Source organism: Bubalus kerabau, chromosome 19 (genome assembly GCF_029407905.1).
Source record: "Bubalus kerabau isolate K-KA32 ecotype Philippines breed swamp buffalo chromosome 19, PCC_UOA_SB_1v2, whole genome shotgun sequence".
NCBI lineage: Eukaryota > Metazoa > Chordata > Mammalia > Artiodactyla > Bovidae > Bubalus > Bubalus kerabau.
In genome coordinates this window covers 29243985-29270436 of record NC_073642.1, presented here as the reverse complement: position 1 = coordinate 29270436, position 26452 = coordinate 29243985, and the positions used below count along the sequence as shown (strand labels likewise).

The 26452-nt window shown below is 43.0% G+C and overlaps 1 protein-coding gene across 5 annotated transcripts in view; it reads left to right on the top strand.

Annotated features, from left to right (window-relative positions):
• Positions 1 to 26452, top strand: part of TJP1 (tight junction protein 1) — a 260747-nt gene that overhangs the window by 8952 nt on the left and 225343 nt on the right. For all 5 annotated transcript variants that reach the window (XM_055555709.1, XM_055555705.1, XM_055555704.1 and 2 more), the window contains exon 2: positions 2910 to 3042. In XM_055555709.1, coding sequence (XP_055411684.1) covers positions 2910 to 3042 — 133 coding nt within the window. The remainder of the gene's footprint in view (positions 1 to 2909; positions 3043 to 26452) is intronic.

The window sequence follows — 26452 nt, the reverse complement described above, 5'->3', positions numbered from 1 at the left end:
CCCACTCCAGTACTCGTGCCTGGAGAATCCCATGGACAGAGGAGCCTGGTAAGCTGTAGTCCATGGGGTCACCAAGAGTCAGACATGACTGAGCAACTTCACTTTCATAGTCGCTTAATTGGAGCTTCTTTTTTCTTCTTTTTTGGAGCAAACATTTGAAACCTAAACTGAATGCTCATCACAGGGAAATGTTTAAATAAATATGGTACACCTTTACTATGAAGTGGGGCTTCCCTCATAGCTCAGTGGTAAAGAATCTGCCTGCAACGCAGGAGACTCAGGTTTGGTCCCTGGATTGGGAAGATCCCCAGGATGAAGAAAAGGCAACCCACTCCAGTATTCTTACCTGGAGAATCCCCATGGACAGAGGAGCCTGGTGGGCTACAGTCCATGGGGTTGCAAGGAGTTGGACACAACTTAGCAGCTAAACAGCAATGACAATGCTATGGTTAACCATTAAAAAAGAATGAAATAGATCTGTATGGGTTATAATGGGAAGAGTGTCAAGATAGGTAATTAAGTGAAAAATATAAGATACAGGGCAATATAAACAATTTGGTTCCTTAAAATTTTCAAAAGGAGATTAAAACACACATAGATAAATGTGATCATTTGAGAGGTTTTCCAGAAAACTGTTGGTAATGATTGTCCTTAAGAAAAATGGTAGAGATTTGGCATGAGGGTGATAAGGGAGGCCTTTTTTTTTTTCCTCCTTTTTTTGATCTGTGCCTCTCCATGCTGGACACTGGATCTTAGTTCCCCAACCAGGGATTGAACTCCCACCCCTGCAGTAGAAGCTTGGAGTCCTAACTGCTGGACTTCCAGGGAAGCACCAGGCTTTTATTTGTCATTTTTGTGTCTTTCTGTACTGTTCAAGTATTCTAACTGTGTGGACGGAGTACTTTTAAACTGTTCAGTTCAGTCGCTCAGTCATGTCTGACTCTTTGCGACCCCATGAACCGCAGCATGCCAGGCCTCCCTGTCCATCACCAACTCCCGGAGTCCACCCAAACCCATGTCTATTGTGTTAGTGATGCCATCCAACCATCCCATCCTCTGTCATCCCCTTCTCCTCCTGCATCAGGGTCTTTTCAAATGAGTCAGCTCTTCGCATCAGGTGGCCAGAGTATTGGAGTTTCAGCTTCAATGTCAGTCCTTCCAATGAACACCCAGGACTGATTTCCTTTAGGATGGACTGGTTGGCTCTCCTTGCAGTCCAAGGGACTCTCAAGAGTCTTCTCCAACACCACAGTTAAAAAGCATCAATTCTTTGGCGCTCAGCTTTCTTTATAGTCCAACTTTCACATCCATACATGACCACTGGAAAAACCATAGCCTTGACTAGACAGACCTTTGTTGACAAATTAATGTCTCTGCTTTTTAATATGCTGCCTAGTTAGTCATAACTTTCCTTCCAAGGAGTAAGCGTCTTCTAATTTCATGGCTGCAATCACCATCTGCAGTGATTTTGGAGCCCAGAAAAATAAAGTCAGCCACTGTTTCTACTGTTTCCCCATTTATTTCCCATGAAGTGATGGGACCAGATGCCATGATCTTAGTTTTCTGAATGTTGAACTTTAAGTCAACTTTTTCACTCTCCTCTTTCACTTTCATCAAGAGGCTCTTTAGTTCTTCACTTTCTGCCATAAGGGTGGTGTCATCTGCATATCTGAGGTTATTGATATTTCTCCCGGCAATCTTGATTCCAGCTTGTGGTTCCTCCAGCCCACTGTAGGTGTACCTAAACAAGTCTCTTTTATGGTATTTACTCCTATCGTATTTTTATTAAGTTCAATTTGTTTTGCTAGGAGTCATCCTTGTGTCCTTTTCAAGCAGTAGCAGACATAGCTTATCCTTTTCAGAAAACATTTTATTTTTTTAAAGTTTTTTTTTTTTAATGTGGGCCATTTGTAGTCTTTATTGAATTTGTTACAATATTGCTTATATTTTGTGTTTTGATTTTTGGGCCAAGAGGCATATGGAATCTTAGTTCCGCAACCAGGGATTGAACTCATGGCCTTTCCAGTGGAAGCATGGAGTCATAAAGCCTGGACGCCCAGAGAAGTCCCAGATAACAGCATTTTAAATATCAAAAGTTAAATATGGTGTGAAGGTTGATAAATTCATGAACATGAAATGTATTACAAATAGAAGCTCTGAGTATAATAAGAATGCTGTTTTTCCCAGACCTCACTTACAAATCAGTCTCATTACCTTATAATCTTTATTATTGCTGAGACCATAATCCACTGAGCAGTTTCCTCCCAGATTCCCAAGGCATCTTGTTTAGGACTGCCACCAGCAGTGGCACAGACGTGGGAGAACACATGGCAGTCTTGAGTGTGTGTTTGTATGTGTGAACACATAGCCCAGTGTGTGTTGTGTAGATGGCTTAGTTCATGTGCCGTTTCTTCTTAACTGTATTTTCTTAGTTCCATAGTAATACTGAATTAAGTGTCGGCTGTCATGGTTAGATTTTTAAAGGCTATTTTCATACTTAACAAAAGCCTCCTGAACAGTGTCTGTGTTGGTGCACATGATGGCTGGTGCACTGGTGTGCCAGGCGCCCAGCTGAGCACTTGATGAATAACTACCCCAGGGAACAGCACTTCTCAGTCACCTAGGAAACTTCAGTCCAGTCTTGATTGCTTCTCTGATGGTCACAGAACTGACTCTCAGTGGATCCTATGTTGTAATATTTGAACTGTCGCTAGAGATCTCTAAACTCACAAGCTGCTGAGAAATACCTAGACAGGTGCCTGATAGAAGGCAGCTCCACTGTGGTTCTTAGCTCTCTAGCTGGAAAAGGATGGCTTTTCCACAGCTGTTGTCGAGTAAATGTCTACCTTGTACTGAGAAATGTGCTCATCTGCGAGCCTGGCGTCTTAAGTGCTTTCCTCTTCTTGCAGGGTAACGCCGTCCTCCGAAAACCCCAGTGGTGCTACTTCTAGTGTCAGCCAAGGAAAGCCTTCTTTAAGACGAATTAAAGGGAGACTGCACAGGAGCAAGAGCCTCGATAGCATCGATTTCTGTGAACTCACTGTGAGTGGATGGTTTAAGACTTTTCTTCCTTTTCAAAGCATATGAAAAAATTGAATTTTAAAAAATTTCATTAAAAGGCAACAGGCTTATTTTGTGTTAAGCATTTTTCAGTAAAAACTGGTTTACCTAACAGATTACCAAGCGGTGTAACTTTCTTAACCAGTACCCATAGATACATTTATGATAAGTGGTTCATAATGATGATTCTGGTTCACAGACCAAGATAAAGATGTGTTTCCTGAACTCTACAATAAAAACTGAGTTAAGGTCAGTGGATGAAGTACATTTCTTGGAAAATCACAAATCCACATGTTAATGTAGGTACAGACCTAAGTATTTGATGAACCCCAAACACCCAACTTCCTGGTAGTTCTGGAAAATAGAGGTGCACTCCTATTATTATATTAGGACAGATCCTGGTTCAGTTAATGGTGGTGTTTTCTTTTCATTCTTGGTGGTTAACATTAGTGGTCTTTTTTCACCAGGCAAGGTAACAGGTTTTCACAAGGCATATGGTAAATTTGTGATGTCTTTAGAGAACACCGCCATGTTCAGGCCCCATTGTCTTTTCCTGTTAATTGTGTTGTCCTGGTCTAGAAGAGCTACTTAATGCCGTAAAGGAAACACTAGGGTTTTCTCTATGAGAAAACCAGCTGTGAGATTTTTTTTCATATGTATGTGCTGTAGGATTCATTGGCAAATTAATGGATGTTTGGGATGCTTAGACTAGATATGTTAATTTCTCCCCTTTTTGAGCTCTGAGAAATTCAGAATTATGAAAATACCACTGACCATTATTGTTTCAAAAAGCAGTTAGAAAGTATAGAAGTAAAGCCTGTCTTTTTTGAGGATAGAACTGGAACATCTTTTACCTATAATTGATGAAAAGTTTTAGTAATAGTGGATGTTTTGGGTTTTTTTCCTTCATTTTCCAACATCTTCATTAAAATAATTTTACCCAACTATTTTACTTAAAAGTACACTTGACCATGTCAGTCTTAAGAAGGTAAAATGTGACCTATCAGAAGATGTTCAAACAATAACTGAAAAAGGTAAAAAGATGGTAAATTCTTGCTGAGTAGATCTACCAGAGTGACAGAGGAAAATAGAAGTCTGTCTAAAATAAAGCGAACTGAGAAACAAATTTTAATTATTTCTTAATTCAAATTTGAGAATAATATACAAATGAGAGTTGAAATTCCATCACATTATTTTATATGATGTAAAATGTTATCATTATTATCATTACTGAAGCATAATCAGCTAACTGATTAATTTGGCATGTCATAAAGTATGCTTACTTGCTTAAACAATTCTTTGTGGTTGGGGAAGATGTTAAAATTTTTCTGGAATGTGACAGGAGAAAAGCTTAACTTCTTATAAGGTTAACTTCAGTTTCTCAAATAATAGATTATTTCATCTGTGAGGAAAAGTTGGTTAATAGAGTTATCTTTTTATTGTCATGATCATGATTACAAATTATTGATGGTAGATTTCCTGTCTCATTCTGTGTATGAAAGAGCTGATTTGGCTGAAGATAGTTTACAGTCCAAGCATGGGAAAAATAGCACTGGCCAGGTGCAGACTTAGTTTATTTCTTTGTGATGATCTTTCTTGTTTGACTTTATCTCAAAGGTGAAACGTTTTAACATCTCTGTGGGGAAAGATTCTGACATTGAGGTTCAAGGAGAGCTACAGCTGAGTTCAGGAAAGTGGATTCTGGGGAGGAGCTGTGGGTACTGGTATGGGATGTACTTGGCCGCACACACTGTCCTGGCTCTGACTTTGGAGTTCTACTTTCTGCAGAATGCATTGAAAGGCCACGTTCTGACAGTTCATCTGCTTGTCAGCGATGGGAATGTATTAATGAAATGTAATTACCACAATCAGTTTGCATTTTTTGCAATTTGATTTTCTGTCTCAGGTTTTTGCAGTTATGGTTGGTGGGGCAGCAATTTTGTATTTTGTTGTTTAACATTTTTAGATTGTCAGAAATTTTTAAAATGAACATAATGTAACATTTTTAGCAAAGCCATGAACTGATGATTTTCTGAACAATAAAATAATAGAAAGAACACTCTCCCAGCTTGGCTATTCCCACTTTCTACCACAAGCTGCAGCCAGATAATACTGTAGTATCCAGAAGATATTAGGACATGGAGTTTCTTTGGCCTGGGGCTGAAAAAGGACTTTATCCCCCCACTTTCAAATTTTCTTTCTTTTTTTTTTTTTTAAAGGAGTGTTACCCTTTTAAAAAACAGTTTAGAAAAGGATTTCATGGGAGGCAAAAAGTATTTAGATTTGATTCTCTAATGCAGTTGGCTCTACCATATAATTGTGGAGAACCAGATTTTAAAACCTTTGCCACAAAGTCTTAACAGGTAGATGCTCCCTGGGAAAGGGTCCACGATGACTTCCAGTGGGACAAGAGCACACACCCTCACTCTTGTCAGGATATAGCTCAGCCATTGCAGGACTCTCTTTAGAGATGTTCTTCTAGTTCAAGCAGACTGGAAAATTTGTCATACTGTATGCTAATTTTTAAATTGTAAAAATTTTTATTAATCTATGGCTTCCTTTGTCAGCCGCCATAGTAAACAGAGAGCCTTAATATTGAAAGACTAAAACTTAGTTCATGGTCTAAGTTCATGGTCATGAGCTAAAACTTCATTCATGTGGATATATATCAAATTTGTGTGACCAGCAGAGGAACATGTAGTATTTTTACACTTTGCTTTTAACTTTGCCTGAGAAAAAAATGCAATCTTTATTGATTTTGGAAGAACTTGGCAAGTGGAGCAGCAGGTCCACTTGCCATGGTGTCAAGGTCCTGATTTCTGGCTGAGAGACCTCACGTTCCAGCTGAGACCATTGGCTTTGGTTCTGGCGTCAGAGAGATGCCGTTTCACCCCTGGGGAGAGGTGATTGTTTCAGCTTTCTCTGTGGGGATTTAATGAGATGGTCTTTCCAGTTCATTTGGTAAACCCTGCAGCATCATAGATTGACATCCCATTTTCCTGAGGGGACTGGAATCCATCCAGTCTGCCGAGGTCCTCAGACAGCTCCCAGGAATGTTGGTACAGTTTTCTCAGGCGAGGCCTGGAATGGACGAGTCTGTTATGAAGATGTGTTACACCTAGAAAACCTGAGCCATTCTTCAACACTTTCATGTGTAAAATGCTATATAAACGACGTGACAAGTTCCTTTTCTCCCTTGGGGTGATGGAGTGATGTATTGATGATCCATATGAAGAAGAGAAGTCTTGAGATCTAGCTAATGGTGTTTCTGATCTTAGCTCTTCCATGTCACTGTAGTGTCCTTGCATCAACTTTAGAGCCATCGAGTTGCATTTTCACTTCTGTCCCTTCCTCCCTCTCAGATCCTGAAGTGTATTGTCAAAGAATCTTAAGTGATACTTTAAAAATTCAACAGACTGCTTGGAATTTGATGGCTTTTCTTAATTATTCCTCCCCTCTAAAATAGGAGCCAGCTGGGTGGAACTCCTTCCTTTTGGGAAGCTGTTCTGAACGTGAACTTAAGGAATTTATTTCCTACTTTGTGGGTGTAAACCTTGATTGCTAATTTCTCTTTCTTCCAACAGAGAAATACTACAAAAACTCTGCACAATAAATGGAAACAGTGAACTAATTAAAAACTTATGTCTCTGTTCACTTAGCCTTGAGTGAAAGAAGGATTTAGTCATCACTGAGAACCCTTAGGCAAAATGATACATGTTTCAAGCCCTTCCAGGAGTATTTATATGTGAAGATATTATTTGGAGTGTTACATTTTGGGGCCAATAAGTCACATTTCACTGCTGCATGAATAATAGTTCTGTGGTTTTGTAATGATCAGCAGTTTTCACATTTGAAAAGAAACATTTTCTCCTGGTAAAGGGGCATCTGTGTAGGTTCTTGGAGGATCTGTATACCCCTGTGGGAATTTCAGTGACGAAATTTTCTCCTTCTTCCCTTCCCCACGACCTCCTCCTGTGAGATGTGCAGCATGCTGAAGCCTGATTTAAAACTAAATGTCCCTTTGACCTTGGCTGTATGTCAGGTTTGCTTTACTGGTGCCTGACAGATGAGTGACAAGCTGGCAGTTAAGGTGCAGAGTCTGTGGAGGGAGAAGATGCACGGGACACTGAACACCAGCTAACCCTGCTTCCTGGTTTGGTGGGAGGAGTCTGCTGCTCCCTGTTCCCTGCTGACCCCCACACCTGCCTCATCCGAGGAGAGTTTAGAAGGAACAGCAGTGAGCCTCGTGGGTCCTCTCCGCTCCTCTCACCCTGAGCTCTAATGACGTGGCATCTTTCTCTTCTCTTTGGGTATCTCTGTGTAGTTGGGGATGCTGATCCTAGGCCATCTGCACATCTCCTCACTGCATTCTCGCCTCTCAGTGCATGGTCTACTCCCCACTGATGATGTGCCTCAGCTTCTCAAAGGCAGGGAGCATGTCTTTTGTATTCCCCAGATGCTGAGCGTGACAGGTCTGTGCTCATTCAGTGTTTGTTGGTTGATTGTGTTGGTTAACTCTTTGCTTCAATAGCTATGGTAGCTGAGTAGAGGAAAGCTGAGAGACCACTAAATGTTAAAGTGGTGAGGCTGAGGAGCAAAAGGACATGGAAAATAATGGCACTCGTGTGACATACAGGAAAAGGAAGCAGCTTCATATATTGGCTCCTGTTATGGGGGATATGCCTGAGCATGAAGCAATAAGGGGAACATTTTGTTTGAATAACCAAAGTAGATGTGGCGGTACTGATGGAGGTAGAGGAGGTAAGTGTTGGAGGCGGAGGTGGTGGTGAGGGTCATGGTGATTAAGATGGTGGAGTAGTATTGGTGATAGTGGAGGTGAAAGTGATGGTGGTGGTGGTGGCAGAGGTGATGGTCACGGTGGTGATGGTCATGGTGTGGTGGTGATGGTAGTGATAGTGGAGGTGGTGGTGGAGATGGAGTTGGTAGGGATAGTGGAGGTGGCAGTGGTGTAGACGGTACTGGTGTGGTGATGGAGGTGGTGATGGGGATGTGTGGTGGTGGTGCGATCGTTGTGGCAGTGGAATGGAGGTGTGATGGTGGTAGAGGTGATGGACATGATGGTGGTAATAATGGTGGTGGCAGTAACTGTGATGGAGGTGATGGTAGTGGTACAGATGGTGGTGGTGATGATGGTGGAAGAGATGATTATGGCAGCTTCTGTTCTCAAAATTGCCATGCCCTTCACATTTTGAGGCAGTGAAAATGTTCCTGATTGCATGTTAAACACTGACTCAGAGTGGCCTGAACTTTCAGGATGTTTATCAGGTCACATTCCTAGAGGTGCAGAATCTAGTGGGGTGACCTTCAGAACTCACTGAATCCAGTGGACTTCATCAGTAGGATTGTCACATGATGAGTGTGGCACAGGCCTCACATCCACATGGATGAGGTCTGGAAGGAGGGGAGTCTCTCCTACAAGCATGGAAACCCTCCCCTGGAGCTCCCTTTACCCCTTCCCATTTTTCTCATCAGGCCTTTTCCTGGACCAGGATTTGGCGAATGATGTGTATTGATTTGCTTAGCTTGGGCTCTTTGACCAAAGAAGTGCAAAAAAAAAAATCATAAACAAACAATAGCTATATGTATGTAAGAGTTGGGTGATTGAATTACAGTAATTTATTAATGTTATTTATAATAGTAATAAAATCAGCTGCCAAGGATTTTTCTCAGTAGGCTTCTAGGGTAGGCAGTCATGGGCCCAGCAGCCCTCTGCTGTGATGAGACCCAGCTCTCTCCACCTGTGCAGGCCCCCTCAGTCTGTAGGCCTGCGTCCTCAGGCCTGTCTCCTGTGGCCTCCGCATGGCTGCTGCAGGACTGCCCTCATATCTTGTGTTTCCAATGAGAATCACGAGCCAGCCTAAAGGGGAGACTTTGTCCCCAGGAAGCCTTGTCCAGTTATTTCAGAGGAGATCATGTTCTCTTAGGGATGTCCTCCTATATCTCTTTGGCAGCAACTGTGTCATGTTGTCCTCCCCAGTTCTGAGGAAGGATAAGAAGTGGGAAGTGTTGGTAGCACAGGGCTACAGGGGATAAAGTAAGGTTCTGCTGGTGAGGAAGAAGGAGGAAGTGGGTATTGTGTCAGTAACTGGCAAGGTCCACTTACATACCCTTGCAGGTCTGGAGCTCACCACTGTACAGACCAGATAGTTAATGCTTAATTAAAGCCAAATCTGAAGGGGTTAAGTTACGATGGATCTGGTGTTCTGTGAAAGGTGTGTGTGCCCAGCATCAGTATGATGTCCCAGGAGAAGCATAATCAAGACCTATACAGTTCGTGACATTGTACAGGAGGTGGTGATCAAAACCATCCCCAAGAAAATTGCAAAAGGCAAACTGGCTGTCTGAGGAGGCCTTACAAGTAGCTGAGAAAAGAAGAAACACGAAAGGCAAAGGAGAAAAGGAAAGATACACCCATCTGAATGCAGAATTCCAAAGAATAGCAAGGGAGATAAGAAAGCCTTCCTAAGTGAATCGGTGCAAAGAAATAGAGGAAAACAAAAGAATGAGAAAGACTAGAGATCTCTTTAAGAAAATTAGATACCAAGGGAACATTTCATGCAAAGATGGGCACAATAAAGGACAGACAGTATGGACCTAACAAAAGCAGAAGATACTAAGAAGAGGTGGCAAGAATACACAGAAAAGCTGTACAAAAAAGATCTTTATAACCCAGATAACCAATATGGTGTGATCACTCACCTAGAGCCTGACATCCTGGAGTGCAAAGTCAGTTGGGCCTTAGGAAGCATCACTATGGACAAAGCTAGTGGAGGCGATGGAATTCCAGCTGAGCTATTTGAAATCCTAAAAGATGATGCTGTGAAAGTGCTGCACTCAAAATGCCAGCAAATTTGGAAAACTCAGCAGTGGCCACAGGACTGGAAAAGGTCAGTTTTCATTACAATCCCAAAGAACGGCAATGCCAAAGAATGTTCAAACTACCACACAGTTGCACTTATCTCACATGCTAGCAAAGTAATGCTCAAAATTCACCAAGCTAAGCTTCAACAGTATGTGAACCAAGAACTTCCAGATGTTCAAGCTGGTTTTAGAAAAGGCAGAGGAACCAGAGATCAAATTGCCAACATCGTTGGGTCATAGAAAAAGCAAGAGAGTTCCAGAAATGCATCTGCTTCATTGACTACGCTAAACCTTTTGACTGTGTGGATCACAACAAACTGTGGAGAATTCTTAAAGAGATGCAAATACCAGACTGCCTTACTTGCCTCCTGAGAAACCTATATGCAGATCAAGAAGAAATAGTTAGAACCAGATGTGGAACAAGGAACTGGTTCTAAATTGAGAAAGGAGTATGTCAAGGCTCTATATTATCACCCTGCTTATTTAACTTATATGCAGAGTACATCATGCAAAATGTGAGAATGGGTGAAGCTCAAGCTGGAATCAAGACCAGGAGAAATATCAATAACCTCAGATATGTAGTGACACCACCCTTATGACAAAAAGTGAGGAGGAATTAAAGAGACTCTTGATGAAAGTGAAAGAAGAGAGTGAAAAAGCTGGTCTAAAACTCAACATTCAAAAACCTAAGATCATGGCATCCGGTCTCATCACTTCATGGCAAATAGATGGGGAAACAATGGAAACAGTGACAGACTTTATTTTCTTGGGCTCCAAAATCTCTGCAGATGGTGACTGCAGCCATGAAATTAAAAGACACTTGCTCCTTGGTAAAAAAGCTATGACAAACCTAGACAGCGTATTAAAAAGAAGAGACATTACTTTGCCAACACGGGTCCATCTAGTCAAAGCTATGGTTTTTCCAGTAGTCATGTATGGATGTGAGAGTTGGACCATAAAGAAAGCTGACTGCCAAAGAATTGATGCTTTTGAACTGTGGTGTTGGAGAAGGCTCTTGAGAGTCCCTTGGACTGCAAGGAAGTCAAACCAGTCAATCCTGAAGGAACTCAATCCTGAACATTTATTAGAAGGATTGATGCTGAAGCTCTAGTCCTTTGGCCACCTGATGCGAAGAGCTGACTCATTTGAAAAGACCCTGATGCTGGGAAAGATTGAAGGCAGGAGGTGAAGGGGATGACAGAGGATGAAATGGCTAGATGGCATCACCAACTCAATGGACATGAGTTTGAGCAAGCCCTGGGAGTTGGTGAAGGACAGGGAAGCCTGGTGTGCTGCAATTCATGGGGTTGCAAAGAGTCAGACATGACTGAGCAACAACAACAATATAGTCATGAACCCATTGTCCCAGAGCAGTCACAAAATAAGGTGGCTTATTTCTGTTTTCCAGATAGAGTGGTTTGGCTACATTTCAGTCAGGTTATGCAATTCTTGAAACTTATTCTTAATTTACAGCATTTATGTAATTTCAGATTTGTGTTTGAAGTGGGACCATTAATATTTTATGTTGCATGATTTAGATTTGCACCACTAAAATTTGCTTAGCATGTCATCAAATTATGTTCAGTTGAAGACAGTAAAGTATATATGTTTTTAGAAAAAATTACATAACCACATGGTTAAAATACAAGAGGATTTTGTTCCTGATGTGGTACTTGGGACTGACTGCTCTATCCAGAACAAAGTATTCCCCAGGTTCTCCCTCATTCCATCAAGTCTCTGTTTTCACAGTGCAACCTCGCAAGGATCTCGTATCATTGTTTATCTCTACTCATTGCCTCACTGGTTTCAAAGATGGATAATGTGTCATTAAACTAGAGAGCTTCATAATGCCTGGCATAATGTTAAGGACTTAGTGGAGTTCAGGGCAAATATTTATTGAACAAAGGAAGAGATTTCATTAGGTGGATTAATGGCCTGGCTGACAGGTGGGCCAGAAGGAGGCACTGTGAATGAACATGGAAACCACAACTTGCGAAACATAAACTGTGCTCGACCACGCCATGGTGGCCACCACAGACCGTGTTTCGGCTCTTAACACCTGTCCATACAGACCCAAACATCCATACAGGTAAGGCCAGAGACCAAGCAGTCTGACAGTCACTCCTCAGACTCTCCTGAGCTCTGAAAATAAACTACCAATCCAGCCTCCCTCTGGTTTATAAATTCTGACTGGTCTTTGCCAGAACCATGCAGTGACCCACTCTTGCCCTATCCCTCCCCAGGTGCTCTGGGAGCCCTTAACCCCGGCCACCTCCCACCCTGCTGCTCTCCCCCTCCCCTGCCATAGAGATGTTTGGGGTTCCTTGTGGCTGCAGCAAGTTCACAGACCTCACTCTGTTTGTCTGCAGGCGTGTCTGGGGGTCTTGACTGTTGGGCTTTGTCAGATGTAAGGAAAGGAGAGATCAAAAAAAATACTAGAATAAACAATAGGAAGAATTTTTAAACGTCATTTTGAAATATTTTTAAACTTGAAGAAAAATTATAAGAACAGTACAGAGAATGGCCATAACAAATCGCCCAAATTTACCAACTGATAACATTTCATAGTGTTTGCTCCACTGCTCCGCTCTCTGCATAGAGATGTGTATGTGTGTGTGTGTGAGTACGTGCCTTGTCACTAGTCTTTTGCTGAACGCTTGAGAGCAAGCTGTAGATACGATATCCCACGGCCTCTAAATTCTTTTGGGTTTAGTTCCCTCACACTAGGCCTTTCTCTGCCTAATCACGATGCAGCCCATAGAACCAAGGCAGGAAGTCAGCACTGTCAGGGCAGTTCTGTCCAGTCCACATCTACCATCCAAGCATGCATCATTTCTGGGTGTCGTATCTCTTATTGGCGGTTTGAACAGATCCTCATCCGGGGTCTGTTCCGTGTTTCCTCACAACCAACCTCAGGTTCTGTGCTCAAGCAGAAATAGTCTGTCCTTACCAGTCTGGGCTCCCTGAGTGGCCGCATCGCTGGATGCCTATGTGCTGTGGCCAGTCCCGGCCTCTGTGGAAGGAACGTGGCTGGAGGGTACAGAGATCCACCAGAATCACCACCCAAAGCAGTTTCCCAGAGTCACAGGATTCAGCTTGAGGAACAGAAGGGTCTGGCTGTTGGAACTTCCCTGGTGGTCCAGTGGCTGAGACTCTGTGCCCCCAATGCAGGGGACCCTCTGATTCAATCAGGTTCAATCTCTGATTAGGGAACTAGATCCCACATGCCCCAGCTAAAGATCCCCATGCTATAACTAAGACCCAGTACAGCCAATTGAATATTGAAATAAAAAAAAAGAATCAGGTTGCCGATGTGATTTCATGACTTCCATAGACCAGTCTGAATGCAGCTGTCAGTTGACAGCCAGTTAGTGGGAGCTGCATTGTCTGTAATGGTCACTTCTCCATTAAACTATGAATGTCCAGATGTTTCTAAGGGACTCTTACAGACAGTCTTACAAGGACTTTGTAAATGGTTAATAAACACAGTGGCTCCAATCACTCTTGTTCTTGTAACATTGTCAGCCTGTCTTTATCCAGCAGGCTTTTTGGATTGCTTTTGGAACTCAGAATTTTGTCTCCATCTTGGACCTTTGCTGGTATCTCTGATCTCTTCAGAGTTTCTTTTCACTAACAACTGCTAGTTACAAAGTTTGTTGGCTCCAGTTTTAGGCAGGATTTTATTTGTCAGAACTGAGGAGAAAACAGGGTCCTTTTAGAAATTTAGGTCTTAAGGAAAAAATATAAAAAATACAATTTACAAGCACTGAATGAGAAACCTTTGGATGGAGGGAAGCGGAACACAGTGTATATATTTGAGCAAACTGGGTAGAAGCCAGAGACTCAGAGAAATTGGCCAGTGAGAAATTCCCAACTTGTGAGTTGACCATGTGCATGCTAAGTCGCTTCGTTCATGTCCAACTTTCCACATCGCCATGGACTGGAGCCCGCCAGGCTCCTCTGTCCATGGGATTTTCCAGGCAAGAATACTGTGGGTTGCCATGCCCTCTTCCAGGGGATCGTCCCGACCCAGGGATTGAAATCTTGTCTGTTCTGTTTTGTGCTTTGACAGGCGGGTTCTTTACCACTAGTGCCACCTGGGAATCGTGGAGAAGCCTTTAGTTTAGTTTTCTGCATTAGTTTGTATTTCAGTCTCAGGAAAGCTGCTCCTGGATTTTGCCTGACCATCTCCCTCAAGGGCTCCAGTTCCTTTTGTGGGCAGGACTGGAGGCCCGTGGCCACTTTCCCCTCAAGCTCTCTAGTCACTGCCCGCCCCATAGACTCACTTCTATTCATGCAGAGCAAGGCAGTAGCCCACTGCAGAACACTCCTGAGCCTTGTGTTCGGTTCATCTGGAATCCCTCTCCCCCACACCTTTCTCTTTCTCTCTCTCTCTCTTTCTCACACACACACACACCATACACACCACACACACACCATTACCACCACCACCATCTCGTCTGCCTTTAAATGGTCTTGATTTAATAGAAAAGGCAGAAATGTCAACAACATCACTCCACCACAGACAGTAGTAGAGGCCATGCTCATCCCTGCCTGGTGCAGAAGAGAATCACCAAGAACTGACCTGGAACTGGACCTGAAGGAGGCATCTGACTTTGTAAGGGGGAAGGTGGGGGGTGTCCCCAGGTTGAGGGAGCTAGGGTATGGGGATGAGCTGGGAGCTGCCAGGGCCCTGTAAGGGACCGCAGGTTGTTCTGAGCCTGGAGCTCTGCAGAGCCCTACCCTCCCCGCCAGCCTGGAGCTCCATGTTCACCTATTCTACTTCAGGAGGGCAGGAGAACAGGCTCCATTTCACTGGGGGAAAAGGATTCTGTTATGAGGATGCTTCTGGGAACTAAGAGAGCTAAAGTGTGAACCAGAGAGCATGGCCAGGTCAAAGGTGGGGCACAGAAGGTGAGCGAGGAGAGGACATTTGTAGATGGGTGTTAGCTGAGGAGGACAGTTTCCAGAAAGGAGTGAATGACTTGCAGGTGTGTGAAGGAGGGGAAAGGACCTGCCTGTGGTCAGAGAGGGTCACTTAAGGAGTGGGAACCAGAATTTGTCTTTTTTACTTTTTATCAAGAAGAGAAATAGTGTAATTATTTTGTATAGTCACAGAACAAAGAGCCATGTCATGGACGCTGACAGTTGTACCATCTTCTTGACAGCACCTCCTCCAGGCTATGAGAGGGCCCAGGGCAGTGAACTCAGCCTCCAGGTTCTATACTTACAGTGGCGGGTAGGGTAGGGAGGGGAGCGTTTGGGGGTTGCTAGTGACATTAGCCGAGGACAATGGGATGACAGGCAGGCAGGGCAAAAGAGGTTGAAAAAATTATAGAAATAAAAAGATTAGTTTTGCCAAATATCAAAATGAATCCGCCACAGGTATACATGTGTTGCCCATCCTGAACCCTCCTCCCTCCCCAAAACTAATACAATTATGTAAAATTTAAAAATAAAATAAAATTAAAAAAAAAAGAAATAAAAAGATTATTTTCATGTCTGCTAAATGAGTAAATTTTTGGAAATAATACTTTTTTACCTAAAATGGAAGAAAAGCTATGATAAACCTAGAAAGCATATTAAAAAGCAGAGACATTACTTTGCTGATAAAGGTTCATCTAGTCAAAGCTATGGTTTTTCCAGTAGTCATGTATGGATGTGAGAGTTGGACCATAAAGAAAGCTGAGCACCGAAAAATTGATGCTTTTGAACTGTGGTGTTGGAGAAGAGTCCAAGAGAGTCCAAGACTCTCAAGAGTCTCTTGGTCTGCAAGGAGATCCAACCAGTCCGTCCTAAAAGAAATCAGTCCTGAATATTCATTGGAAGGACTGATGCTGAAGGTGAATTTCCAGTCCTTTGGCCACCTGAAGTGAAGAACTGACTCGTTAGAAAAGACCCTGATGGTGGGAAGGATTGAAGGCAGGAGGAGAAGGGGATGACAGAAGATGAGATGGCTGGATGGCATTGAGATGACTTGATGGACATGAGTTTGATTGAGCAAGCTCTAGGAATTGGTGATGGACAGGGAAACCTGGCGTGCTGCTGTCCATGGAGTCGCAAAGAGTTGGACATGACTGAGTGACTGAACTGATTGACCTGAAATGGATCTGTTTCAGGTTTTTAGAAAGGATCTTGTTTTATTACTTTTAACTCAAGGAACTGAGTCATTTGATTTCCATATTTGTCGCTGAACAGAATAAATAATCTCTGAAAAAAAATAATAACATAGTATACCTGTGTCTGTGTGCACACACACTGTAATTTCAAGGATATGTAGAAATTGGTTACCTGGTTATTATGTGACAGTTTTTTCTGTTTTTTATTTTTTAAATTATGAAAGTATGATAACCCATTTACAGGAGACTTGGAAAATACAGAACAAGGTTACATATAGTTCTACTATAACAATTATTTTTTTAAGTAGATAAGATATTTAATTGAAGTTTCAATATCAAACTCTCAAAAATTAATAAAATGAGTAGACAGAAAAGTAGAAGGTTATAGTAGACCTGAAAAGCACTATGAACCAATTCAGTGTAATTAGGGTTTATATGATTTTCATGCAACAGTAGGATATAAATTCTGTTCAAGTTCCCATAGACTATAAACCAGGAGAAACTGGACATAAATCTAGGTGCCAAAATTTCATGGTCTAAAGGTATTGAAATCATACAGAATCTGTTCTCTTATCACTGTGGAATTAGGTTAGAAATCATATCAAAAGCTATTTGAAAATACCCCACATATTTTCAAGGGCAATGTGACATCTACCAAGACAGATCTTTGACTTAGCCATTGAAAGCCTCAGTAAAATTGTGAATGTTAGTCACTCAGTCATGTCTGATTCTTTGCAACCCCATGGACTGTAGCCCACAAGTCTCCTCTGTCCATGGGGTTTTTCAGGCAAGAATACTGGAGTGGGTTGCCATTTCCTTCTCCAGAGGATCTTTCCGACCCAGGGATCGAACCCAGGTCTCCTGCATTGTGGGCAGACCCTTTACCATCTGAGCCACCAGCGAAGTGCAAAAGACTTCAGTAAAGTTAAAAGACTGAAAAAGCGCAGGGAGTGATTGCAGAGTTGCTGTTGTTGTTCTTCAGTTGCTAAGTGGTGTGCTGCTTACTGTGACCCCGTAGATTGCAACATTTTCAATTGAAATTTCAAAATTTCTCATTTCAAGATAAGAAATTAATATCAAAGAGACTTAAAAAAAACCCATATATTTGGAAATTGTCTACTTTTAAATGATGGATGTGTCTAAGAAACCATAACTAGGAAAATTAGAAAATATTTGTAACAGAATAAAAAGGAAAAGAAATTACCCAAATTTGTTGCATGCAACCAAAGCTGCTGAGTGTTAGGAGGGGAAATGAAAGATTCAGAATGTGTAGTTTGCTGTCTCTGCTGTTTGCTGTCTTTGGGATGCCCACATTTGTAGTCACTCGATAGTCAGTAGTGAGGGCTGTTGACTGTGGGCCTGGTATAGGAGGTGCCAACTCTTGGCCTGAGCTGGGGCAGCCCTAAGAGGACAGCAGGCGGAGAGGAGGCCTTTGATGTCCTTGGTGCTTCTTCACTGTGTCCTTTCTGGTGGTGGGTGTGGGAGGGTAGCGCCACTTCTCTTCAGTGGTAACTTCATAGATCATAGGAGCGCTTGCTCTTCAGAGCCTGTCTGGGTGCGGACACAAGACCCAGTCCTCCCTGATCTCTACGTGGCCTGTTTTTTCTGGAAACCACCCCTGCTCTGAGAGTCCCCCATCGGCTTGGAACTGGCTCTCACCTTCAGAGGTGTTGAGAGCCTGTCCCCGAGGTGGACAGAGGCACAGGACAGATGGGAAGTGGGGCTGGTGGGCAGAGGTTGGTGGCTGAGGGTTCTGCCTTGGGAGGAGGCTGAAGCCTGACAGGAGAGGCCCAGGCAGCTGGAAGAGCAGGTCCCAGCCCACAGACCTGGTACAGGGCAGAGGAGGAACACAGCAGGGCCAGGACACTGGGACGTCCTGTAGGCCCCAGAATCAGAGGAAGCCATCCATGACCTTTACATACAACTTTACTGTTAATGAAAAGGTCATAGATATCACACACAACCTTTTCTGTATTGCACTGGCAGTGAAATACAAGTGTGAGCAGGGCAGATATCCATTAACTGGGGCTCAGATCTTGGAAGTCAGCATTGGCTGAAGCCCCCAAGGGCTTCTCTGTGAGGCAGCTGTGGGCCTGGCAGCTGCTTCCCTTCAGGGAAGCTACCTGCATGTGGTCACCTGGTCCAGGACACTGGGCCTGAGGCTGGGCAGAGAGAGAGTCTGGTAGGAGACTATTCCCAGATCTCTCTACAGAACACGTGGCCTTCTCCCTGCTGCCTGGGCAGGATAGCTGGTGGCCACTTGGGGGCAGGGCTTCCCAGCAAGTGACCTGCCACCCAAGAGGACCAGCCACTGGGGCCTTGCTGCCTGAAAGCTTCCTTCTTCCTACTTCCTGCCTGTCGCACCTCTGCTTAAATTTGTGACTGGTGGACTTTAAGATGGAAATGAAAGTGGAAGGCCTTTCCACCTGGAAGGTGTTTGGTGGTTTGACTCTCTGGAAGCTCTTGGTATTTAGAAGGTGCTGCTGAGGGCAGAGAAGTGTACGGGGCCACCCTGTGCTTGTCTAAAGGTGACTTACATGCTGGGGACTCTGATAATTGAGGATAGCTGCAGCACGATGTGGAGAAGGCAATGGCACCCACTCCGGACTCTTGCCTGGAGAATCCCATGGACGAAGGAGCCTGGTAGGCTGCAGTCCATGAGGTTGCTAAGAGTCAGACACGACTGAACGACTTCACTTTGACTTTTCACTTTCATGCATTGGAGAAGGCAATGGCAACCCACTTTGGTGTTCTGGCCTGGAGAATCCCAGGGACGGGGGAGCCTGGTGGGCTACCGTCTATGGGGCCGCACAGAGTCGGACACGACTGAAGCGCCTTAGCAGCAGCAGCAGCAGGATGACAGCAGTGGCTCTGTTTTCTTCTTTGGGATGAAAACTGAAAGTGCTTAGGGACTCTGCTGTCTGGAAGAAGTCAACTATTTTCTTGATTGCTTTTAAAAAAGCAACTTAGTTGAAATTCTTTGAAACTAGCTATGTACCTGTACTCCAAACATGATTTTAGCTTTCAGTTGTTTTAAAAATCATATTTTGATAGTCATTTCCATTTTTGTAAGCATTTATTATAGGAACCATCTTTGTAAGCATTTATTAACTTTGTTTTTCCATTCTCTATTGTGTATTAAATTTTGAAAGATGTATTATAATTAGAAAATGAAAATCATGAACTAGATTTTAAAATATTTTAGTTTTTCCCTTTTGCTCTTACTGTATACTTTAAGTTACTGCATCTTATTTCAATAACTCATAATCGCTGGCATCTTCCTACTATTTTGGCATGAGACTTCATTTTCAACATTTTAGAAATTATATAATTCAGCATGTTCTTATTGCTACTTTAAATATTTTTAAAGTCTTAACCTTGGCTTCCACATAAATGTGGTTCTTTGTACATGTCCTATAAAACAAGCACACCATGTGTTCTGTGTTCACAGCAGAATGTTTAGTGGACTGTGTAATTTTAAATGGTTCAAATGTTTATGTTTTCCTCCTTGAAATTGTTAGTGAGGTACAGTGAGATTGGCAAGACCTGCTAATGCTTTGAGGCAGCCGTATTTTATTTCATCTAAATTTTGTTTTTGCGTAACACTTGGATTTAGCATCTGATAATTAGATTTCTTCCTAGTGAAGAGACATGCTTTTCCTTGCACTTTCTCATGTTTAGGTGCATTTTGAGCAGGGCACAAGGACAGCCTTGCTGAAGAAGTAGCATTCCCAAGACCGTCCTGTAGGAGAGGACAGAGTCGGGCTGTCCTGTTTCCTGACTTACTCTCCAGATGATAGTGTGTTCAGCATGTCTCTCTGTCTGTCGTTTTGTATCTTGGACCGCGTCAGGCATTAGCATTGTCTGTTTTAGGATGTATACTTATTGTTTCCTTTGCACATCACATGCAGATGGTATCTGATAACTGCTTTTTTAGTTTTTTTTTTTTTAATGTTTTTGGCTGCACTAGGTCTTTGTTGCTGCATGGACTTTTCTCTAGTTGTGGGGAGTGAGGACTGTTCTCTAGTTGCAGTTCCAGGCTCTTCATTGCAGTGGCTTTTCTTGTGATGGAGCACGGGCTCTGGGGCATGTGGGCTTCAGTGGTTGTGGTGCAAGGTCTTAGTTGCCCTGAGGTCAGTGGGATCCTACCAAACTGGGATTGAACCTGTGTTCCCTGCATTGGCAGGCAGATTCTTAACCGCTGGACCACCAGGGAAGTCCTAGATACCTGCTTTTTGAAGTTATTAAATTCTGCTTTGTGGTGCTGTCATGAAGTATAATAGTGCCTGTGGGTTTTAGCATGCTGGGTTTTTCTTCATTTTAATTTCATAAGATACAATATATAAAGTTATAGCTAACTTTCTCTGTGTTTTCTCAGATTTATTTTGGATCTTTTTTTTTAAAAAAACATTATCAGTTCCTTTGTTTGGATGGTAAAAAATGAGACAATAGAGAATTTATCCAGTGGAAACCAGTATATTTGTAAGCCTGTGTTTGTGTGTATGTGTGTGTATGTACTCATTCATGTCCAACTCTTTCGTGACCCCATTGGACTATAGCCTGCCAGGCTCCTCTGTCCGTGGCATTTCCCAAGCAAGAATACTGGAGTGAGTTGCCATTTCCTTCTGCAGGGGATCTTCCCAACCCAGGGATTGAACCCGAGTCTCCTGAATCTCCTGCACTGCAGGTGATTCTTAACTTACTGAGCCACCGGTTAACCCCTTGTTAGCCTAAGACTTCCTAAATCTTTGTTCAGGGTCTGACTTTCCAGTTTATGACCACCTGATAGTAATCTTTTCTTCATTGTTTTTGGCTGAACAGTTTCACATACTCCGTGCTCTTAAAATGATGCTCTTCTCTGAGCATAAACCATAGAGCACTCATTGTTGTATATAATATATGATAATGAAATATAATGGGGTCTGTAATAGTGTCGTTTGCTCACCACTGATGAGTCGTGTAGATTTCAGAATCTGGTTATACCACTCTGTGTTGTTATGTAGTCGCTCAGTTGTGTCCGACTCTTTGTGACCCCATGGACTATAGCCCATCAGGCTCCTCTGTCCATGAAATTTCCCAGGCAAGAATACTGGAGTGGGTTACCATTCCCTTCTCCAGGGGATCTTCCCGACCCAGGGATTGAACCCAAGTCTCCTTCATTGGCAGGTGGGTTCTCTACCACTGAGCCACCAGGGAAGCCCTGGTTGTAACACTTACCAGAACTTAAAATATGTAGTGAATGAAATGGCTGTCTGTTGTGGCATGGGTGTTTGCCATAGATTTGATGAGAGATGGCTTGGAGATGGTAGAAAATAAGAGGAACAAGGGAGTCAGGGGTGAGGAGACCAGCTGAGCTGCAGCAGGACAGCCCATGTCCCATGTGCAAAGTCTTAACTGTCCACCTAGGAGGAGCTTCCTAAAGGCCAGGCTTTTATTCAGCTCCTAAGTATAGTGATGTGAAGTTGAGGTGAAGGGACCCCTAGTAATTCCTAGGGTTAAGATGGAGTCAGGACCCTCAGCAGAAAAAGCTGGTTCTTTTTCAGGAGATTGGTTGGAAGCAAGTGGAGTCAGTGGGCGTCCAGGGTCACCTGCCATCCCAGCAGGTGCCCAAGTCCCAGCTGAAACCAGGTTGGGGGTGGGGTGATCAGAGCTGCTGATGTGAGAAAGAAAGCCTCAGTTTGGGGAGCCAGTGGATGGTCCCTTTGATCCCACAGGATGGCTGGAGGCTTGATCAGCAGCTCAGGGATGAGAATAGTCAGCGTCTACAGGAAAGAGCAGGGGAGCCATCTACTGACAGCACAGGAAAACGATATGGTGAAGGTTGAGCACACTGCTGTGTTAGCACTTGGTGAGTGTTAAACCTAGTCTACAGAAGTTTGTCATTTTCAATATATGCCATTTTGTAGAAATGGGAGAGTGTTGAGCATCTTTCTATGCCTGGGGGATCCTTTGGAATTATTGGGGTGGGAGAGGGGAGCAGGGACAGAGATAGAGGGCTCTGCTGCTGCAGGGGGTGGGGTCAGGTGGGTGGGATTCACAGCACAGAGTAAGGAGCCCCGCCCCAGCGAGAACTGAATAGTGTGCACAGAGTAAGGTGGGCTGGAAGGGCATGGAAAGCACTAGTCAGGAGGAAGGATTGGGTGAGCTTCCGAGGAGAGGTGATGATGCAGGGTTGCTGCTGAGGGACAGAAAGAGAGGGAAGTGACTGGGACTGTGGGCATTGATTGCAGGCAAGGTTGAGGGACCCTGAGGTCAGAGACCATGACTGCAGGGGACGGCAGGCCTTTGTGATGCTCTCCAGACAGGCTCTGCAGCCTGGCGCAGCAGGCTAGCCGGTCCAGAAGAGATCGAGTGGGGAGAATTGAAGTTCTAGATAAGAGGATGATGGAGATGATGGTCCCTGGGGCCAGAGTGATAATGCAAGGACATGAAGTCAGAAGAGAGAGTGTTGGTGGGCCTAGTGCAGCTTTGGCTGGAGTGCTGGGCGTGGAAGTTTAAGAAGTTGTCAGGGGAGCAGTGGCACTGAGACCAGGTGTGGCTCTAGGAGAGACAGTTGGAATGGAGTCGGGGCCAGGGTCTTTCCTCCGTAAAGGGAGCTAGTTTGGCCCATTCCTAATTGTTCTCTCCTGGTCGTGTTAACACTGCTCTGGATGGCTCTTGTAAAGCTACCTGCACCTCAGGCGAGATGCCAGAATTTTAAGAAAATTCCTGACAGTAATGCCAAAAGTGACGGGGGCTAACAGAGTCGAGTACTTTTGATGACTGGAGCAGAGGAGGTTGAGAAGGTAAATATGAAGAGTGGAATTTGAGGAGAAATTTGAGAATAAGGACCCTCTGAAGAGAGAGAGAAGAAATGGTTTATGGTGTGATTTCAGCTAACAGAGTTAAATGCCGAGTGTTGGGAGACATACAAGTGTTTTGTGGGGTATTAATGTAATAAACAGAAGAAGCGTGCCTGGAAGCAGGGAGGATGTGGTGCTTTGACTTCATTTCTGATGGTCACTCGCCAGGTACTTCTGAGAGTTTGCCTCTCGTGCGTGGATTTGAACCACCTCTGGGACATCCACCCTTAGCTGAATGATTTATAGGAAGGTCACAGCTATTTCAGAAATTAGAATTATCGAACATTTTGTAAATTCAGTCAAATGACAGTCTTTGCAAGCGTTATTTACTTCCTCAAATCACATCAGCTCTTCACACCCTTCCTGTAATAAAGCTGATTAGCTTTTGCCTCTGATATTTGTATTTGAAGCTGAAAACCATGTTAGAAGTTCCAAACACTTCAGCCATAAGCTTCAGTCATGTGTACACTTAGAAGATAAACATTCTTTTAAAAATTTTATTACTCATTGAGGTAAGTCAGAGAAGGAAAAATATCTTACGACATCCCATATATATGGAATCAAAAAGAAATGATATAAATGAACTTTCAAAACAGAAAGAGACTCACAGACTTAGAGAATGAACTTATGGTTGCCAGGGGGAAGGGATAGTTAAGGAGTTTGGGATGGACATGTACACAGTGTTATATTTAAAATGGATAACCAACAAGGACCTCCTGTATAGCACAGGGAACTCTGCTCAATGTTATGTGGCAACCTGGGTGGGAGGGGAGTTTGGAGGAGAATGGATACATATATGTGTATGGCTGAGTCCTTTCGCTGTTTACCTGAAACTATCACAGCATTGTTTGTTAATGGGCTATACCTGATATAAGATAAAAAGTTTAAAGTTTGAAAAAAAATTTATTACTCATGAATTTTAGATCTGTTTTAAGGAGTAATTAAAGCGGCCAGTCACCGTCCTTGTCTCTCCAGTTTTGGGGCTTGGCGTAGGGGTATCTCCATTTAGCATCAGTCAGGGCGCTGCGAGGAGGAGTGTAGGGGATGCCACAGGGGCTGGGAGATCACAGCTGGCCTGCACCCCTGTCACCACTGGGCGCTGCCCCAGGGTAACCTGGAGAGAACTGTGAATCACCACATTCCTGCTTTAATCACAGATGTTTAAGAAAACACGGGTTGGGTTGCTTCACCGTGAATTATTTGGCTTTTAATTTTGTGTCTTAAATGAGCACTTATGCAGTTGCCCACATAGCACAGAGACATTCATTACATATGGCATCAGCCAGTAGTGTAGATTGACACAGTCAAAGATAATTTCGAAGAAGTCAGGACTTTCTTTCTTTTAAGGAAACAAGTGCTTATCTGTCCTTTGTGTCATCAGATACCTAGTTATAAAAATTTCCCTCAGCATCAGTTTTTGTGACGTTTCTCTCAAATCTTGGTTCTCCTGCCATGAGTGACTTGAAGCAAAGACAGAATGAGAGACTTTCCTCTTTTTTGTATTCTGTGTGCTGTCAGATACAACTTGGCGGGATGCGTCTTGCTTTAGGCTTCTGTCCCGTGCTAGGCCCTGGTAGGAAGCTGACCGTAGTTACTGGCTGGAGGCCCTCCGCCTGTCCGTCCTCAGCTTGGGCCAGTCCCTGTGGGGATGCTGTCAGCAGGCCGCCACGCCCTCCTTTCCTGTCTCTTCCCGCATCCCCATCTCTCAGTGGACCAGGCTGAGCTTCCGCTGGTGTGTCACCCTCTCTTCCTGCCAAGTTTGCTGACTGTGAGGTCCACACACAGCTTTGTCTCCTAGTCTTCCCGTTCCTCGTAATCTGATATTTTACCAGGTGAAGTGTCTTTTCTCAGATGCCTTTTCTTCAGCCATTGTCCTGACTTCTTTGCAGGATCCATCAGTTGACAGTATCATCTTCCTGAAGTTCTTTCACAGTGTACTGATTCTCGTCCTAACCCCTCTAATTCTGCATCCTGTTTTTCCAAGACTTCTTTAACCCACCATCTTCATGTGGTCCTTAGCTGGTGCTGAGCTGTCACTCCTGTGACGGTTCCTCCTCTAGAAGTGACATTAACTGTTGTTGCTCTGAGCCTCACTTGTCGGCTGGCATCTCCTGTTGATGGACGGTGTCGGCATGTGAACAACCTGCCCTTATTTCAGACCCAACTGAAATGGTCATGCATGTGTTATGTTAATGTATTCAAGGTACATGGACATGTCTGTAGGTATTAATAGAAAGTCTAGAGAAAAATTCTAAAATATTCACAGGGATGAGTGTATGCATCAAGGATTATTAATGATTTTAATTTTTTAAATTTGTTTCTTTTCCATTTAACTTCAACATTTTAAGTATTTAATATTTCAAATGTATATTTTAATGTCTTTATAAAGTTTGTATGATTATAAATTATTTTTAATCATAAAAATAGTTAAAATACATTAGTATTAAAATTGTATTTATTTATTTGGCTGCACTGGATGTTAGTTGTGGCACCTGGGATCTGGATCTTTGATCTTTAGTTGTGGCATGTGGGATCTGGTTCCCTGACCAGGAATCCAACTCAGACCCCCTTCATTGTGGGAGTCCAGTCCTAGCCACGGGACTACCAGGGAAGTCCCTAAAATACATTAGTTTTAATATATTCTTTAATAGTTCTAATACTATTCAAATCAGTTTTAGAATTCTGTGTTGACAGTTACAAGAGAAGAATAACTCTCAGAGAAGCTAAATATTCCTTTTGCAAAATGGAAACAAAAATGGAGACTTTTCGCAGTTGTAAGAATGAGCTGATTTGTTTGCAGAGAAGATTGGTTATTGATTTGTAGTAACTTTTTGTACATTGTAGTTTTTAGTCCTCTAATGGCAATATTCATTGCAGAGGTCTTCTCATCCATGATTTACCTTTCACTTGCTACTTTGTGGCCCTAATTTTAATGTTTATTGGTCTTTTTCTTTATGGTTTTTATTCTCTTAATGTCTTATTTAAAAAGCCCTTTCTTTCTTCAAGTCATAAAGAGAATGTTCTCCCTTACATTAAAAAAAATGTTTTAGTGTTTGCTTTTCACGTTTGAGTCTTTAATCCTGAAATTTATTTTTGGGTGTTGTGAGATTGCTTTGTTATTTTCACCATGGATGCTATTCATGAAAAGTTTCATCTTTTCTGTACTGATCTGTAATACCTTATCTGTCAAATAGAAGGTTCTTATGTGTTTTCTTTTCCACTGATCTGTTTACCTAGTCCTATGTTGAGACCATGTGGTGTTAATTACTGTAACTCACAAACAAATCATGAAAGCTGGTGGGGAAAGTGCCTTCCCATCTCACCCTGATTGTTGAAGGCTGCCTGGACTACACTTGGCCCTTCTATCTTCCTTCCACATTTTATAATCAGTCATCAGATTCCACACAAAACACCCATGGGAGTTTGATTGGGATGACATTGAACGTGTAGAATTAGAATGGGGGAGAATTAATCTCTTTATAGTTTGTACTCCTTATACTTGAACAAAGCATGTCTCTCTATTCTAAAATTGTTTTCAGTAAAGTTGCA